The 19,689-nt window shown below is 42.5% G+C and overlaps 1 protein-coding gene across 1 annotated transcript in view; it reads right to left on the reverse strand.

The window, feature by feature from the left end:
• Nucleotides 1-324: 324 nt before the first annotated feature.
• Nucleotides 325-19,689, reverse strand: part of ppp3r1a (protein phosphatase 3, regulatory subunit B, alpha a) — a 31,091-nt gene continuing 11,726 nt past the window's right edge. Inside the window, exons 2-6 of the mRNA XM_083988467.1 lie at nt 19,482-19,521; nt 9,069-9,245; nt 7,612-7,671; nt 5,930-6,114; nt 325-2,342 (exon numbers count right to left, since the gene is read on the reverse strand). Of these exons, the coding sequence (XP_083844593.1) occupies nt 2,295-2,342; nt 5,930-6,114; nt 7,612-7,671; nt 9,069-9,245; nt 19,482-19,521 (510 nt within the window). The 3' untranslated portion in view covers nt 325-2,294. The remainder of the gene's footprint in view (nt 2,343-5,929; nt 6,115-7,611; nt 7,672-9,068; nt 9,246-19,481; nt 19,522-19,689) is intronic.

The following is a 19,689-nucleotide window of genomic DNA, read 5'->3' on the forward strand; positions in this document are numbered from 1 at the left end:
CAGATATCCCCACACAAACTAAAAAGAACCCAAGTCCCTCAGAGAAAAAATAGCACTTAACAAACTAAAGCGCGGTCTGAACTATACAGAGAACAGAAAGCCAGAACTGCATTTAACAAATACTTATATACAAAAGAAAGAAAAAAACAAAATAAAACCAAAAAAAAAAAAAAAACATAAAATTTTCCCCTTTAAGCTGAGTACAGTGTGTGGCAGTTTGAGACAGGATCAGATATGCAACTTTTACTGGAATAGAAGCATCTGGCTGACCCGGGTAAAATACAAAAAGTTACATGTAGTTCAGTTCATTTGGATTACCTCTCATAATATGTGTACATTTACCAAAGTTTGGCAACATCCATATTGTATACCATTAAATTCTTAAATATATTAACATCACCATCCATGTGTAAACAAGAGGATTATTTCAAAAAATTGATCTACATGCACAACAAAAAAAATATTTCCATGTCATGCAAGCACAGGGAGGCCCAAGCCGTGCAGAGCTTTGGGATAAGGGACAACAGAGCACTCCATGTTCACATCTCTTGACTGAAAACTCCCGTTCAAACCAGCAGTCGGCCTCCAAAGCAAAAAAACAAAAAGCTATCCCGATGCCGTTTTATAGAAGGAAGCATTTTTCCCTTACAAATTGAAAAATTTTGGTTGAATTTGTTTTTCTCCCTGTTCGTATCAGTGGGTGGAAGGGGGAGAAAACGAGGTGATAAAAAAAAGTGGGAGAAGTAGAAGCCAACTTTTGAAATGTACACGTTCAAAAAAAAAAACTAACTACAATATACAGTCTATCCCATTGCACACTGATCATACCGACGCGTTAAGATCTGAAGTGTTTGTGTTGCGTTCAGGAAAAACTGACCCGTCCTGCGCTGTACTGAGAAAGCTTAAGTATTCAGAAGGGCTCATGTCAAAGCTGAGGCAAAGCCTTCTCCTCTTGCTGTTAAAGAAGATGAGCACATTGATTACCTAATATACACATATTGGTTTAAAAAGAAAAAAAAAGAAAGAAAAACGCTGCCTGCAGATAAGTCTCTTAAAATTGCTATATACTCACACAAACAATATAATCTCACCATTATTCACTCTTAAGCTATTTTTCTCAGTTCTTAGCAAAGTCCATCCAGCCGTCGTCCGTAACTTTAAATAAAAGTCTTGAAACTTAACAAATCCACTATATTTCTGTAGTCACTGTGAGTGCAAGAGCTGTTCTTTGCATTTGGAGATTGTCGTATGGATGCACACGGTTAAAATGCAAAAATACTTCATCAAGAGTAAACCATGTATCACTTTTGCAGCCACAAATTGTGTTGTGTTTTTTTTTTTTTTTTTTTTTGGAAAGACATTTTCTTGGCATTAAATTGATCTACCTATAATTTCATGACAGGAAACAAGGATTATCTCCAACAATATAAACATATTCCTAAATATAAATAAAACTAGCAATCTTATTACAAAAAAAGAAAAAAAAAAGAAAACATGAATTGCTTTGCTAAGAGTAACTGGAAGCTTCACTGGTCTAATCCAAGCTGCTCATATGAGTGTGTTTAAGCTAAAAAACGGAGGAGACGAAGTTGAAACTGAAAAACGTTTGTTTTGCATCTAATGTGACTCGCAGTCGTGCAGTCAGACGTGTCACAAGCCAGTTCGTCCGGCACGGATGACAGCAGTGATGATAGGTAATAACTTGGACTGGTTTCTGGATATGTTCTGGTTGGCACTTCATACCCTACTTTCTAGTTGTACTGTAAGTCAAGTGTTCATATACTATACACTTCCCCTCACCAGACAACTATAGATATACTTGTATTTTTTCTTCTTTATAAAAGACAAGAACAAAAAATAAATATCAAAAATAACAATTACCAAAAAAAGAAAAAAAAAGAAAGGATGAAATATGAACAAGCCAACCAGCCTCCTCACTGAGCCCCCTTTCTCCCCCCTCATCCAAGAATCAGAGATGCTCTTGCGAAATGACAAATCGATGTCCTTCAGTCTCTTAAAGTGCAACGACCGGGTTATTGAGAGGATTTACAGTTCAATAACACTTCAAAGTTGGCTTCTCGAGGCCCGTGGTTTTCAAAAGAAAAAAGTGGCTTCATAGAAAGAGAGAGAGAGAGAGAGAGAAAGAGAAAGAAAGAGAAAAAGAGAGAGAGAGAGAATACTTCCATTGCGTTACACAGAGAGCGTTTTGCCGGACGTCTTGAGCAGATCTTCAGAGATTGTGGAGAAAGCAAGTGTCGAGGAGGCAGGGGGGATTCAGCGAGCGGAGGGAGCGCTCACACATCCACCACCATCTTTTTGTGTATATCAAGACCCCCGACCACCTGGAGGACAGAGAGAGAGAGAGGGAGAGGCAAATGAGAGTACGTTCATTAATCTAGAAGCAGTCATAGTAAATGTGTGTAGACTTAATGACACATTTGGTTCGTCACAGCAGGAAAAACACAAGTGGAGCTCATAACAATAACAACAACTCAGCTCCCAGTGTCCCACTGAGCTGAGACAGTGAAGCAGCAACCACATGAGCCATTATTGTCATCACTATCAAATAACTTGTTTTTCAACACAAGACTTTGAAAACTAAGAGAAATGTTGAAGGTGCATATATACTGTATAATATATACTGTATATATAGCATATATATATCACTGGTTAAATCTTTAAATTGCCTCTTTTGTGATGTGCTATAAAACAGAAAAGCAACAGACACATGAACACAGAGCATTTTTTTCCTGTTTGAAAAACTTCAATTAATTAACAAATTATGTTCCTTAATTGTCAAAACTGTCCTTTACTTGGCTTTGACATTTAATGTAGCTCAGATACACTTTAATTAATGATTGGTCAAAGACATTTAAGTCTATAGTAGCTATGGGTAAAACTTTATTTCCCATAATGCAACTGAATTGTCAAGCTGAAGTACAGTAATTGTGATGCCATTACACATGATACAACTGTCTTCACAGGCTCAGTACTGTTCAATCTTCAACTTTTCAAGTCTTTCCTTTCCTTTCCGAGTTTTAGAAGCGAATGTGTTGAAGGTGTTACTACTGCCAGCCTTTTTATAAAATCTATTTTAACATCCATCTTATTTTTACTCCCTGTTTGATGCTGTTTCTTTCATCCTACACTGCTCTGATCAGGACGACTACACGCAGACCACAGAAACCGTGTCACTCAGTCTCCTCCAAGTGTTTTTTAGCGGCGCCGCTTTGTTAAAAACAGGATGTAATAATAATATTCTCCTGTGCCGTCCCCGAAAAGACACGCCAACAAGGACAACAGCTTTTTTAGTTCAAGGCTCCGGAGATGCAGCCGTCAAATGTGTCAGAGTGAGAGCCGGCGCCTTTTCATTTCAGAGAAATGTCTCCAAGCAAAAGCTGAGCGGCTCCGCTGGGGTCCGACGAGAGACGAGTTATGTGGAGGAGAACCTGCTAATTGTGCTGAAAGAGACTTTGATCTTAAATTAGATAATTAAGGCCGTGAGTCTGGATTGTAATGGCGTTTAAATCACAACAACTGCGAGGCCGCTGACATATCGCCAACATCTTGGTTCTCAGCATTGATCCGAGTTAGAAACCTTTAACTCACAGCTCCTCTGCTGCTGGATGGGAACCGATCCTCCTGCGATCAATAAGAGTAAGAGCAGAAAATAACAGTTTGATACCTCGGCTGTTAATAAAAACCATCTGCTCATTATCTCAGACAAAAGGAAACCCCACGGAGCTGAAGCCCTGTCTGTTGTAACTCAGAGGCACGTCTGTGATGAAGCTCAGTCTTCTTCATCTGATCATCGATCTCCTCTGACTCTGGCAGTTATTGATACAAATATGTGTTGGCTCGGCTCCTGACAGAACCGTATTAACTCCACATCTCCCCCCATCCTTTCACTGCCTCCCTCTCTCTCTCTGTCTCTCTTTCCTGCTGCCAGTTCAGTTTGTTTTCTCTCCGTCCTTGTTTGACCTTATTCTGACTGAGCCTTTCTGAGTAGCCTATGTTTACAAGCACAACTTATTCTGGTTAAAGCAATATGTTTACATGAGCAGGAACTACAGAAATATTTTCATTCACAAATTTACATTTACATAGTTTATATGGATGTATATAGTGTACATTTTTCTTAATTGCTCTTCTATGCCCTTCCATTATATAGCTATCTGCACTACTGGATACTTGAATTTCCCCTTGGGATCAATAAAGTATCTCTAAGTCTAAGTCCAAATTTATCTGCATATTCAGAATAAGCCAGTGATGTACACTACTAGTGGTAGCAGCATTTTGCTATCTAAGCCAGCTAATGCTTCTCCCTCTCCCCTTCCTCTCTGAAGCAGCCATGTTTGTATAAGTTAGTTTAACAGCCATAAACCAGAAGAAAATGACAACTGCTGAAAAATGCTGCAAAGACTCAGGTATGAATATTTATTGTGACTAAAAATGGGTAACACTTATTAATAAGTACACACTATTAAAGCAGAAGTAAGTGATATATTTGTGTTAATATAAGTCTTAAATAGTTATATCTTCCGACAGCAATCACTTACATAGAGTGTTTGGTCTGAAACACGGGTCTGTCAGTCCCTCTGCTCTGCTCTGAGCCGAGGAGAAAACATTTATCGTATCCTACAGTTTTTATCCAATGAGGAGAGAGAACGGCATGCAGGGCTGTGTGTGCAGCCAAGGGACGCCGTGAATGTGGTGACGTAGGGACGAGGACTGTTATGGTGCGTTCAAGGAAACTCGTATTTTTCCGACCGTGAAGTCGTACCAGTTCGATCTGGTACGAGTTCACCGGTCGGAAGTTACGAGTGGCCGTTATAGTGACTTTCACCGGTAAAACAGGTCGGAAAAACACGAGTGGGTTGCCTGGAACGCTACAAAGTCGTAAGTTGTGACTTGAAGCTGTAATTTACGATTTCAAAAGCCTGCCTGGAACGCAGCATCAGCGAAAACGACCGGACCACTTACTTCTGCTTTAAGCATTAGTTAAGAATTACATACTGAATTCATAATTTTCATCAAGTGTTACCCTAAAGATGTACACATCTCTATAATGCTGATCAGAAACTGCTGTTGACATGAAAATGTCTTATTCAGAATATGATCTTATTGGGCTTAATAGTGTAGTAGTATTGCTGAACATTCATGTCTAGTGTGGGAGTTGATCCAGATTTTTATTGGACTCAATACTTTGTTCTGTGCTTTAGAGACACCAGGCTTTATTCAAATCCTTGTCTTGTATATTGAAGCTTGTGAAGCAGGTAGGTGTGTGTGTGTGTGTGTGTGTATGAGTGTCCTCTCCTCTGTGGTTGGAGTGATCTCTGAATGAGGTTTACTTCACCTAATGAAATCCAGTTTAATAAAAGGTGGAGACTTTGCAGCAGAGATATAACGTACTGGTTGTGATTGTGAAGTGTCTTCATTAACCCTCCTCTCCCTCGACCCCTGTGCGTTTCCATCTCATGTCTCTTCTTATATCGGCGTCTCACATGATCGTCCCAGGATTTCAACGCCCTCCTGTCCTGACTGCTGCCTTCTCACTGTCAACGCAGTCTTATTTCACAGTTGTTAGTTTGTCCTCAATGCAGAATAAATGTGATGTTGTTGCTGTGGTGTAGCACAGCTCAGTATTTATAGTGGCCCATCACATGTAGCAGGAACCCACCAGCCTATATTTACAGCCCCTGACTCTATATTTCACCAGGATGTGTGAAACTGGAACCCGCTGCTGTCGCGCCTCAGCAAAAAGCTGTTTCCAGGCTTTTCTGCCCCTTTGACATTTGCCTTCACCACAACAGGCTGCATCAGCAGAAATGTCACGCCCCCCCACCTCTCAACCCTCTCCCCTCCCATCCCACCACCACCACCTTCTCCACCCCCAAAAATACCCCAGGAGGGCGCCGCTCCCACTTACCGCACAGAACTCTTCGAAGGATATCCTGCCGTCTCCGTCCTTGTCTGCGTTGATTATGGTCTTGTCCACGATCTGCTGGAGCTGCGTGTCCTTCAGGTTGTTGCCCACCATCATCTTCAGCACCTGGAAGAGCTCGCCGTTGGAGATGTAGCCGTCCTTGTCCATGTCGTAGATCCTGAAAGCGACTGTGGGGACGGAAGGGGAAATCAGTTACACGTCAAATGTATAGACCACGCACAAGTCTTCAACGTTTTTCAGGCCAAGGACCCCCAAACTGATGGAGAGAGGAAGCTGGGACCCCCTACTTTAAATATTTATAAAATTGTGTATTATATTAAACTGGGCCTAGTAGCCTACCATGTGGTAACGTATCATGGATTCAATCCTCAGCTATTCAATTAATACACAGGTTCGTATATTCATGGTCGTGCCACTGCCATTTAAAAACACCTTGTTAACTGATACCAAAGCCAATATACACAATGTCTTTCAATTGAATGATAATCATGTATACAAGCTATACAAATTGAAGTTTTTATTCTAAAATCCTTTAAAAAAACAAAGAAAATTGTATAATCAACCAAAGGTTTCATGACCCTGCTGCAGCACCTCTGCGGACCACCTAGAGGTCACGGACCCCCTGTTGAAGACCTCTGGTATAGACAGCTTGTCTGATTCAGCTGCAGTCACTTAGGCCGTCTTTACACTAAATCTGGTGTATTTACATTTTCTATAATGTTCATTAATATGCAAAGTCCCGTCACAAATAAACAATAAATGAAAATGAAAAACTTCTTGACGTCTTCTTGCCCAATTCTGATTCGTTGCCTATATCCGATTTTTTTGTCCGTCTGTTTTACAGTGACCCATATCTGATATCTGCAATATCACCTGTTTTGCTTGCGCGAAAAGACCCACATGCGTAGACGCGGTTGGCTACCAAAGCGCCCAGCTGCAGGTAAACATCACACAATGTCATCGATATGCGATATGGACGCATTATTGATGACGTACGACTCGCATTGCCAGGGAATATCCAATCTGTCTGTTTAGACTGCAGGCGCATTGGCGGATATCTGATTTGTATGTGATTTATTTCCACATATAACGGCGGCCTGAATCCAATCTGACAATATCCAATATCATGCCTTTTTTCCCCTGTTTACACGTTCATGTTACAGATCCGATCTGTGCCACTTGAGAGGAATAAAATCTGAATTGGGCCACTTGAACTTTGCAGTATAAAGACAGCCTCAGAGTTCTTCACCTCTACCTGTTGCATAACTTTGTCCCTGTCGACAACAACCCTTCTCTCCAAACATGCTCTTATTTGCCTCCCAGACAAATTAACTCCAAGACTTTGGAGGAAAAAACAAACTGGTGAGGTGACATTTCTACATTAATGACCCCGTCTAGAAGGATAATCAGTGATAATCAGCTCTGAGAAGAGATTTTATTGCTGCTGTCTCTCAGCAGGTGAGTTCGTTTTAGACACTAATCAACGTTTACTGCCGTTTTCCCACCAGGGGACTTTTTGGATGAGATAAACAGAAGCAGGGCGGACACAGGAGACGAAAGCCTCCGGGGCGGGTTCGACTCCCAAAGAGGCGCCGTTGCCCCTGAGCGGCCGGTGTCACCTCTGGAACACATGTGCTTTTTAATGAAGAAGCAGCTTTACTTACACCGCAGCTTCTGTTCCTTGTCCCCCTTGACGCTGAACTGCGAGACTCCCTCGATGAACTCTGGGAGAGGAGAACAACAATTAGTGCTCATAAGGCTCCACCTCAAAAAATTAGACATCAACAGCTTGATATTATGGTCTGTGTTGTGTTGTGTTGTGCACTGATACTGAGAGAACAGATTATACTTATATAGCACAAGTCGTTTTAGACAGTGGATGTGAAATGTGTTTCAAACTCTGGTCAGATCTCATTCAGTTATACAACAACACCTTGTTTCCACTGGCTGTCAAAGACTTGAATCCTTGATATTCATATTGGACCGCGTTCCCTGATCTCCATTTTGAAAAAGCACTTCTCTTCTGTATGGAAGCGTTGAGAGACAGGAGAGGCTGCCGGGTGCAAAGTCCCTTCATATCCAGATCTGATTATGTTTTGAATCATGTGCTGGAGTTGAACCTCGGAGACAGTTATGCATCTCTGCACTCGGAGAACAATAGGTCTGTTTTTGTGAAACTTGTCCAGGGGTAATTCCCGCATTGGAAGTGGATTTTTTTTTTCCATCGCTCACATGCTGTGAGGAAGCCTGCTGCTGCTAATCGGGTTCATTGCAGAAAATGAGCTTCACGTCGCACTAAAGGCTGATGGAAGACGGAGCAGCTGCTTCAACAGTGTTCAGCTGAATACAGAGACTCTCCTGCTGTACCAGGACCTGCAGCAGCTGCAGTGGTGTTAAAGGTGCAGTCACTTCTTGTTCTCCGTTTGTTGCTGATTTCCATACTGGTGGAATTTAAATACTCACAGTAATAGAACTGCTGTTGTATTTATCCGTGAGCTGTATGGACTGGAGACATACTGTATCTGGACCTTTCTTTTCTATTACTCATATAATGATTTAACTTGAACAGCTGGATTCCTGCTCTACAGATACAACCATGGTCATTTTTAGGCTTAGATGTGTATCCGATGCAGCTGTTCTTCTGTTTCTTCTACTAAACCTGGTGTGTGCTTGCAAGCCGCTGTGTGATTAGAGCCCTGATGCTAAAACATCATATAGACGTCAAATAGTAAATCCAATCCACACTCGCTTGCTTGTTCGCTGCCTGATTTAAAATTATGTGCATAAAAAATCAAGGCCTGGAGACAGTTTGTGATCAGACCAAGGCGATTACAAAGGCCTCATTTAAATCAGATAATAGACAAGTGAACATCCTCAAAGGGAACTGGTAGCTCTGTGGAAGTCACAACATATAAAATGTGAGGATGGCACAGCAGAATTCAACCACCGGCTGTAAAGTTAACCAGTTTTGAGGAAGCCCTTCTGAGATGTGATGAAGTTGTGGTTGAACTTGTGATGTTGTATCTTTAAATAAAACATCTGACAGACTGATAAAGTCCAGTATAAGGCTGTATAATCAGGCGGCGGGTAGTTCCCCACGCCGGCGGAGTTTACGACCTACCTTTAAAGTCCACCTCTCCGTTCCCGTCCGTGTCAAATATGTCGATAACCCTTTGCACCAGCGGGTTCTGTTGCAGCTCTGGCAGCGACATGAACTCCTCCACGCTGAGCGAGCCAGAGTTATCTAGGTCGAGTTTCTTAAACCTCTTCCCTAGCCTCTTAATCTCATCAGCATCGACTGGACAAAGAGAAAAAAGAGAAAGAGACCATCCGGATCAGTTAGATTTTCTTTCGCAGACATTATTATGCAATGCTTGCATCATCATAATGACATGAAAACACATGGTAAAGTCAAGCGTGCAGTGGTCACACTTGCGGTGCCTCCCTGACACACATATACACACACAGCCCCCCTAAACTCAGAGCAGCTATTAGAGGGAGCAAACAGGAACAGGAAAGGGTTAAAACTGGGCCACAGTGCAGCGTAAAGCATCACCTCCACACAAACCAACAGCAACATATAAATAATCCCTGCAAACACCTGCATGAACTGGAGTCATACATTTTAGTGGCCACCACCAGTTGCAACTAGGTCAAGGACGCCACTTCCGGCCTGAACAAACGGCTCCGAGCCGCCGATCCCACGGAAACCACAGCACATGTTGTACCGCTCCTCTACACACACACACACACAAACACACACAGACCTGAAATGGGCACAACTGTTGAGAGAGAGAGAGACAAAAAAAAAAAACTCTCCAGTTGCTAGACTGTAAAATATTACACGCAGCCAAGGCTGGTGCTGCTCTGACAACACAGCAGTGATCATAAAATAGGAGAAGAAAGAGGGAAAGGTAGAGAATTAGAGCTGATGAGGAAGGATAAAGGAAGAGGAGGAGGAGTGACAGAGAGATAAATATACAGAGGTTTTTTTTTTTTGTAAACTTACAGCTTTTGTGGTCTATTGGTGCTTTTTTAGGCACCTGGATCTTTTGTTTCCCTGCCATTAGAGTCAGTCTCAACTCCCTCCTCAGTACTGAACAATAGCGAAGGAGTAATCCAGGAGCAATAACAAAGCCAGGTGTTAATTACTATATAAGCTCATTCACACTCAGTCACGTGATCCGGACGGCCAACCACAAACTACTACGCGGTCTGGCAGCTTTAATCTGGGGTCCTAAATGACACATACACACATGAGGGCTGTATATTAATCTTAACACACATCTGACAGAGGGTAAAGGAGGGACAACACATTTATGAGTCTGAATAATCGGTTCATTCCAGTTCTGATCAGGTTTTACTGCAGCCCACTCAGGTTCAAGTTCAAGGGAGAGTTTGCATCATATCAGATTTGCTTTTGCATTGAACCAGAGAACCAGTAATTACAAAGAGGGACAGGTCGGCGTTCCTGCAGGTTCGGACACAGAATCTCATGCTTGTGTTAACACAGGTGGAAAACATCTACGTCTCTCTCTGAAAATATCATTGTGTCCGTAGCTACAGGTGGGTTCAGATACTTTGGTTTTTGTATGATCTGTGATTGTTCAGTATCTACAGAAAAAAAGGTGGTTATAAAAAGATCATATATGCACTTTCTGTACATCTGGATGTCTGCATTACAGCTAGAGCAACATGTTAACGGCTCCACGATGGAGCAATGACATGTTATCCTGGTGTTCCTCTTCTGAGAGGGATGAGAGAGAGAGAGAGAGAGAGAGAGAGAGAGAGAGAGAGAGAGAGAGAGAGGGGTGTGGGCTGTGTTTTGGGTTTCAACGCTCGGACACACTGTGCTACATTAGCTCCATGACTAATCAGAGTGTGGTGGAGGAGTAGGGGAGGAGAGAGACAGGAAGGAAGTTGGAGATGGACACAACCACCACAGCAGCAGCAGCATGAGAAGATGAAGAAGAAGAAGAAGAAGAAGAAGAAGAAGAAGAAGAAGAAGAAGAAGAAGAAGAAGAAGAAGAAGAAGAAGAGCAGTATAACCTGTACAATCTGCTGACATCCACTCTAGACATAGACAGTGGTGATATACTGTCTGCAGTAAAGACTTCAGGTTTTGAACTTAGCACCTTTGATCAAGCAGCTGAAAGCAAACAGTGGAGGTGGAGAGGAGGAGATTAAGTCAGGAGGTTATGATAGTTCACTGAACCTGGGTAATATGACATCAACTCACACGAAGATAAGTGAAAGTATATTATCTACAAGAGGAAAGCTAAAACAATGAGCCAATTAACTGATAAGTCAACAGAACTAATCTATTGCACATTTGTTCAATTAATTAATCAAATGGCAAATTTAAGGTCATATTAAAATATCACTTGTCCCAGTTTCTCCAATAATATTTGCTGATATTTCTTAATCTTCTATGATAAATTAAAAATATATATATACTGTATATTTTTTTTAACTAGATGATGAATTGATCAGTGATGATAACACCTGCTGGTTGCATGACACTGATGGTTTTAAATACAAACTTCTTGTGTAACTCTAACTCATTCCCTTGTTCGTCCTTGATGGATAATATTCGTATTTGTCTTCAGCATCAGCCACTGGTAAACTGTGTGTGTGTGTGTGTGTGTGTGTGTGTGTGTGTGTGTGTGTGTGTGTGTGTGTGTGTGTGTGTGTGTGTGTGTGTGTGTGTGTGTGTGTGTGTGCACCTGGTGAATTGAATTTGTGATGCAAAAGCCACTGAGGCCTGTGGATTAATGAGCCTTTGCATGAGCGCGACACAAAGCCCTTTAGGATACAATGAATGTTTATTATACGGTATCTCATTTCCATGATCTCTGCTCGTGTGAAATAACAAATTTATGTCTGCCTTGTCCTTATGTGCCTGATAATTCCTGATACAACACACACACACACACACACACAATCATGCAAAATCCAATATTGTACCACAGGGTTTGTGTTGTCCACTATGTGCGAGTTATCAGAGCCGGGCACTCGTCTGTCCTGTGACACAAAACACTTCCTTATCAGCAGCCTCCTGTTTCCTGCTCGTAGCAGATGACACAAGCTCGGCTCACAGTCCTAACAGTTTGTGCGAGGGGTGTTGCCCGCTCCAGATAATGACCAACCACAGCTCTTGAATCAAAGCCACATTTATCAAATCAATGAGTCACTTCCCAGCTCACATATTCATACTAATCTTCTTTTCTTTTCTCTTTTTTTTTTTGATTTAGGGGACAGTTTCTTCCCGACAAATTCCCTGCAGATGCCACACACACTCCACATTCTGCAAGTGGGTGCAAAATCAATGGGACAGAACAACTGGGAGCACAGCCGTCAATAGCTTTATAATCAAGAAGCTCTTGTGAACAAATACAAGGATGGTGTTTTTTTAGGGGATAACTGAACTCAAACTGCTCCAAGCTCTGCAGATATGTTTACACTTCTTGCTCTATAAGGCCAATAAAAGAAGAACTCTCTCCACCAAACAGCAGATGCTATAATATTAATCTTTTCAAACCGGCTCCCTGTCACAGTTTAGGAACCTTTTGTTGCGGCGCAGTCAGGTCAGTGGGACAGGCTGTACGGATGAAAAATCGCTCTGACATTTACAAAACGCATAACAAACTTCCAGTGGAGTCGCTGAGCAGGAGGAAGAACATCCCAGCAGTAAACACTCTGTCCAGGATCCCTCCTGTGCTGCCTGGAGCTGCCAAGTGAGTAGGTACATGTTTAATTCATGCCAGCGAGGAGGACGAGTCGACAACAGCTTTCTCACAGTCTGAGTCGTCTTCCAGGTCCTGAACCAGCATCACACACAAACAACACACACAAACAGAGACGTATGTGCTCCGAGTTGAGCCAAATACAAACTCATGATTAAGACGGCGGGTGGAGAGGTTTTCACCACAGCTGCTAGCTCGGCTGGGCTGACTTATCCAGCATATGGCGCTTCTCTGGTAACTTGTGGCCGAGGGGTTTGCTGCGTCGAGAGCCGTGTGTCATCGTGGCTGCGGTTTACAACTTCGAGGAACGCACCCGGCAACCTTAAAGGTGCTCTTATGCAAACTCTAGTGCAGTTGAATAAGCTTAAATCCCTTGATCACCAGCTTTACAAGCACAGACACTTTTACAACAGCCAGACCTCAAAACGTGGTGCGTTAACAGGGACCAAAAACTGCTCAACAAATAGACTAAGGCACTGGGAGCAGTGGTTTTCTTGGAAGAAGTGAACAAAATAAATAATAAATGAAACACTTTACTATTTAGAGGAGAGCTGTGTCCCTGAAATGATGATGCATGATGGAAAAGCCCTGTGCACAGATTTGAGAGCTTTTTCTTTTTTGCACATACAAAAAAGGCACAAAAATTGTTTTGTAAATTTACCTTTCTTGTTTTTGCATTGTAAAAATGGGAATTATGAACATAAATGAGGTTAAACCTGCAAAAACGACCTTATCCTCTGATCACTCTCCTTCTCCGTGACCTCTGCTTACTGAGGAGGAGGACACGGACATGTTTGTGACCCCGGTGTCATGCCGTAGCCTGTATGTTTGATGCCTCTGGCAGCATTGACAGCTGCAGCGATGTGGGCGATGTTGCAAACTGATACTCAGATAGACACCTCCCATCTTGCTGGTTAGAATAAACTGTAGATGAAGGTACAGAAGCTGGGAGCTGCAGCTTTTTATATTATGGTGCATCTGGATCGCCCTGTGATCATATATCATATTCTTTTTTCTTTCTTTTTTTTTATGTGCATTATTATTAGATGACTCAGCAAAAACAGTTTTAACATTGTACTCAGATGTTTTCTATGTGTTTGATATGATAATGTATAGATGGGCTTTTATTCCCAGGATATTACAGCAGATAAAAACACCTATGGATATATTTTTCATTAAGTGGAACATCGAAGATCAAACTGTGGCCACATGTTCCCGTGTGGAAGAGAGGGTTTTCTGTCAGGCTGCACAGTCGGAGCGGAGCCTCCTCACGCCGCTCTGCTAATAAGCAGCTCTGAGGGAGACCCGGTGTAACTGTGAGATGATTATGATAATCTCTTCTACTCCACCGCAGATCACAACAGACGCACACGCACACACCTTCATAAACGCCTGTATGCACCCTCAACTGTGTTACTAGGCAACTGGAACCCGTTAGCCCCCCAAAGTAGCCCACACACACACACACACACACACACACACACACACACACATAGACAAAAGAAGGAGGAACGTATCAACAATTGTTCATCAGGTGTACGCAAGAAAATTCAGACATATGTGGATGTCATCAGAGTTGCTGCACACAGGAGGATCGCACTATCAGTCATGCACACACATATTGTACACACACACACAAATGACTCTACCTCTGGTTTGTGGTCCATAACCGCCTCCTATACTGTTTGTGCTGCACATATGTGTGTGTGTGTGTGTGCAATAGTGAAGTTAAATGATTTACAATGCATCTGGAAATGTGACTTCAATATGTGTTTGCAAAACTGTTCTCATGCCACCGATCAGCTACAATACACACACCTCCAGAATGTGTGTGTAGCAGTGTTTTCCAATTGTTTGTTTACTTGTTATTATTATTATATGTTTCATCATCTTTATTTTTTTTGAAATAGTGTATAATATTGGAGTTGATACTAAACCAATGCAATTATAACTATAGAAAGGGACAGGTACTACCGGTAGAACTTTTTCTTCATCCTGCTCCTTTTCATTTATGGTGACTATGTGTACATTATGTTAATGTGTGCAACCATATGAAGTATGTAAACCACGAATGGAATAAATCAAAATGAAATGAAATTAAATGGGGAGGCGGTCTCGTCACAGACTTCTGGACCTCACTATTCGGCTTTAATCTTGAGGCTGGGAGGTGTGTGTGTGTGTAGATCACATAGTTCAACACTAATATCATAACCAATGGAAGCAACCTGATGTTTTTGGGGGCGGCCTCTGTGATTTACACACTAACTGTTCTGCTTAACACAGTGGCATCACTGGTGGTGCAGCTCAAAGGCAGCAGGTAGCTCAGGCTAAACATTAAGCAGCAGCTGTGGGAGCAGAAAATCTGTTGGGAGTTGAGTACTACTGCTGCTGCTGCTGCTGCTGCTGCTGCTGCATTTTTGTATAATTATAAAACATAATGTTCCCAAAATGTCATCAAATGTCCTGTTAAGCATGCTCAGCCATCAAATGCTTCACCCTGCCCATTAATGGAGACATGTGACTCCATTAACAAAGCTAACCTGCACTGAGAGGAGGAGGGTGTTGGTGGTGGTGTACAGTACACAACTCTGCTGGCATGTTACTGATAATTACAGCCCAGACCTCTGCTGCTGCAGCATGTCGCTCCCCAAACACACAAGATAAGGTGTGAGAGTGGGTAAACACGAGGGGGGGAGGGGGGGGGGGTTTCATGCACAGCTCAGTAATTATACGAGTTTGATGCATGACACTGTGCCAATTAGCATAATGGGCTTGTAGCGAGCAAATAAGAGCGTATAGTGTCGTCTAGGGAACGTATCAGAAGACAACAGTGTGTGACAAATAACAAGATGATATAAAAGCCACAGATTCTAATCATTAGAGATGAACTCACATATCAGTTTAGCGGTCACGAGGAGCGGCGCTCAGCGTGAGAAAAACTCTTGTATAACATCATCTGTGGTCGTCTCTGAAAACTGATGATTAAAAGCACAGCGATATGAAAAGATAAGGTGGATGAGGAAGGGAAGATAGGGTCCAAGATTTTAGCTGCATGGCTCGAATGTTTTCTAATATCATGGATCTGTTGGACTAAAACAACAGCTCAGTGGATATTAAAGCTGAACTTTATGCACATAAAGGTGGAAAATGCATCATTTTTGTTGCATCTTGCACCAAATATGGAATATGAATTTGTAGAATGTAGAATATGTAGGCCTTGAAGCGTCTCTGTAGCACCACTGTGCATTAGGTTATCACACATTTTACCTTTATCAAAACATCCCATCTCTGATTGGATATTAATATGGCCATACTGCAACTTTTTCCTTTTTTTTTAATTTACTTTTTATTTATTTTCCTTTAGTAACACATGCACCAACTGAGCATAAGACACATCACACAACACAACATAACACGGGGAGGATCTGAGTATTAGGTAAGAAAGCAGAGTCAACATGAATACATCATTCTGCTGTTCAAAATAGAGAAGATCATTTTCTATTAAAGGGTTTGACCTTACTTTAGCCTCTTATACAAAATCAGGTCTTATAGTTGACAGCCATTATGACCAGGTTTTCTTCAAAATATCCTTAGTTTACTTATGTCATTCTCTCCATCATGTATATATTATGAACTATATCAATCCACTCATATATTTGGCTGAATAATAATTACGCAGTATCCCTAACATATTCAAACAACTGTGCTCGTGTTTCGTGACCTTTTACACTCAACTATCTGGTGCAATTATATTACAGTAAATAATGCAGAATAACTGAAAGAGATGTGATGTAACAGATTCTCATGATGAAACTTTTGTGAATTGTCTTCTGAAGGAGTAATTAGCATAATCACTACAGCACCAAATAACATGTCATTTACCAACAATTTGTAACTGACGGTTGAGAAAATGCAGCACTTTGAAAAAAAGATGCTGTGTACTGTAATTAGCTAAAACTGAGCTCCTGTGTCGGTCCCTCCACATGGAGGCGGAGAACAGATTGTGGACTACCGGTGTCGGCTTATTTATGCTTAGAATTAAAAATTTAAACTACAAAAAAAAGGAAAAGGAGAAGAGATGGACACATTGCACGCACACACACCAACACACACACACACACACGTTTCCTGAGTCTTATCTCATGTGGCCCAGTGGTAAAGAGGAGGCCATAGAGCTGAGTGTGTGTAGCTACTACAGAGGAGAGCTGCAGCACTCGGTGCATTAGGCTGATTGCATCGGCCGCTCTGGTAATGTACAGGACCGAGGAGGATGAAGCAGGGCAGTGCCGCCGCTGATGGGTGTATATTTATAGCTGTGCCGTCATCAGAAAACCCCCAACTCACCCCACCACCACCACCACCACCAACACCCCCCACCACCGACCGGCTCTGGTTCCCGCCCTCAGGGAAACCCCTAGCAACAAGGAACTCCAGCGAGCTGCCCGCCGTTTATTTTGGGCGGCTGCAGACAGGCCTGCGACGGTTTCAGGCTCGCTGCTGCGTTTCTCTGAGAGAGAGAGAGAGCGTGATGCATTGAGGAGAGTGTGTGTGTGTGTGTGTGTGTGTGTGTGTGTGTGGTGAAGAGAGTGGGTGCGCACATGCACTTTTGAAAAGAGTGTAGTGCCTTTGAGTGTGTGTGTCAATGTGGTTTGTGTGTCTAATTATGCACGCTCCCACAAGTAGGCCATTAAATTTTTTGCCTGATCTAAGCTCGTGAAAGCCAGCGGCGGTGGAGACGCGGCTCTGACAGGAGGATTCAGGCCGCTGGAAAATTCATCCTCCAGCAGCATATGATAATGACCTTATTCCACAATCGATTCTTAGAGACAAACGCCTCCTGTTGAGCTCACTGACGTCGACACGGCCGGGGTTAAGATGTGGTGGTGTGAAGGCAGGTAGTGCTACAGGTTGAGTGGGTGTTGTTGGATTTAGCTGGTTTACAATCATTCAGGGCGGTGGTGAGGTTGAGGTGCGGCGGCGGAGCAAATCTATTTGACCAGCAGGCCAGAGCTAATTTCTTCACAGCCTGTCCAAACACTTGATGAGCTGAACAGCTGCTCTGTCGGTGCAGGGTGTGAGAGACAGCAATAGGAAGCCAAAGAAAGATCAAGAGAGCAACAGAGAGAGAGAGAGAGAGAGTGGAAAAACATCATAGAAAGAGAAAGTAGAAGACAAAGAGAGGATGAAAAAAAAAGTGGCAAGCAGAGAAACAGTGGACTGGACACTCCTCTTTCAACTACGTGGAGAAAGCCATTGTTTTAGTTTAAGTCAGTCTCTAAAAGCTCATATGAATGCATAAACAACACCTGTTGGACCTTTAGTCCAGTAAAAGCAGTAAAAGTGAAGAGACATAGGTCAGATAGAGACAGGACAGAGACAGACGGGGGGACAAACTGAGACACAAATGGACAGACAAGCTGTAAATATCCTAAAATGAACGCAGAGATCCTTGCTGGGTTCAGTTCAGGGTCATGCATCATCCAAATCCACCTCCCCTCCCCATAATCCTGGGTGTGTGGGTGGGTGGGGGGATGCCTGGAAGGCCTGACAGGCCAAGGTCCCGTCCCCCCACAATGTTAGTCATTAATATAAATATGGACGAGCCAGAGTGTGTCCATAGCTCTGCTCACTCTGCTCTAACGAGATGTGTCATTATGACTATGTGTGTGTGTGTGTTGTTGGTGGAGTTACTTTGCAAACAGTGTGTTGGGCAACAACACAAGGATATGAGTGATCTCAACATGACACATTACTGTGCAATAAAAAAAAGAGGTTCATCATGAGGAAGTTCTCTCACTACACTCCCAGACACGTCTCTCCATCTGCCTTTCCAACGTTTCCTCTGTGTGTGAAATGTTCAAAGTGGCAGAAGAAGCCCGTCCAGTCACTTCAACACTGTAGCTCATAATTAGTTTAATGCTTTATCCCTCATGCAACACCTTTTTCACTGTGGCACCAATGAAAAATCTAATCTAAACAACTAAACTCTGCAGCAGCCCTGGTGTTAAAATAATTACCATGCGACCTAAACAGTGGCGTTCCCCTGCACAACACCGGGAGCTGTCGCTGTCTCAGGGCTCATTAAACATGTGCGGCACCTATTTCAACCTGCTTCTCAACAACGTCCCGGTGAAACTGTGCCATTTGCACCACAGCCAACTGGTGTGAAAAAAACAGCATCCCCCAGGACTTTTTTTTTTTTTTAATAAACGTAGCTGGGCTGTGTGATATAATGTCGATGTATCATTAGGTTGAGAAGGTGAAGGAGGCGGACAAAGAAGAAACGTGAGTCATCGGTTCTCTGTTCTCTCTCGTCCTCCCCGCTGAGAGCTCAGAGACGTCCACTGGGCAGACAGACATCTTGTAAACATGAACCAGGAACAGTGATATGTTTCACTTTCACATAAAAAATGCAAATACTCTTGAATTAAAATCAGCACCGTTAAGGACGGCAGGGTAATAATGATGGCGGATGTGATAAAATCTTTCATTACGTGCTTGTAATTTAAGCTCCTAATGGCCGTATTGTGATAAAGTAGTACATTATGTGGAAAACTCAATTAGAAACTGTTTAAATATTAACTGGATGGCTAAAAGTAAATCAAAAGTTACCATGAAGCAGCCATACTCAAAGCACAGGCACTGGGACTTAATGAGTGGTTCAACTTTCTGGGGAGAAATCCAAAGAATGACGAAGCACGCCAGATGAAAAATTCAGAAGCTGTCATTCCTTTGCACAGAAATCGAGCACTGCACATCTAGAGCAAGCAAACGTACAAAATACTTACAATGTGAGCACATCTCCAGGGGGTAACTGGCCTCATTTCCCTAAAGAGAGAGAGAGAGAAGGGAGAAGACATCAGAGCGGTTCCAATAGAGAAACATTACAGCTGTTAAGTTACTTAAAATAAGCCGGCGGTGATTATCAACAACAAACCAACAACTGCAGCTCGGTGTTGGCTGGAAATGTGTTTGTGCTTTCTGCCAACAGACACC

Source organism: Trachurus trachurus (assembly GCF_905171665.1).
Source record: "Trachurus trachurus genome assembly, chromosome: 15".
In the NCBI taxonomy this organism is placed as follows: Eukaryota; Metazoa; Chordata; class Actinopteri; order Carangiformes; family Carangidae; genus Trachurus; species Trachurus trachurus.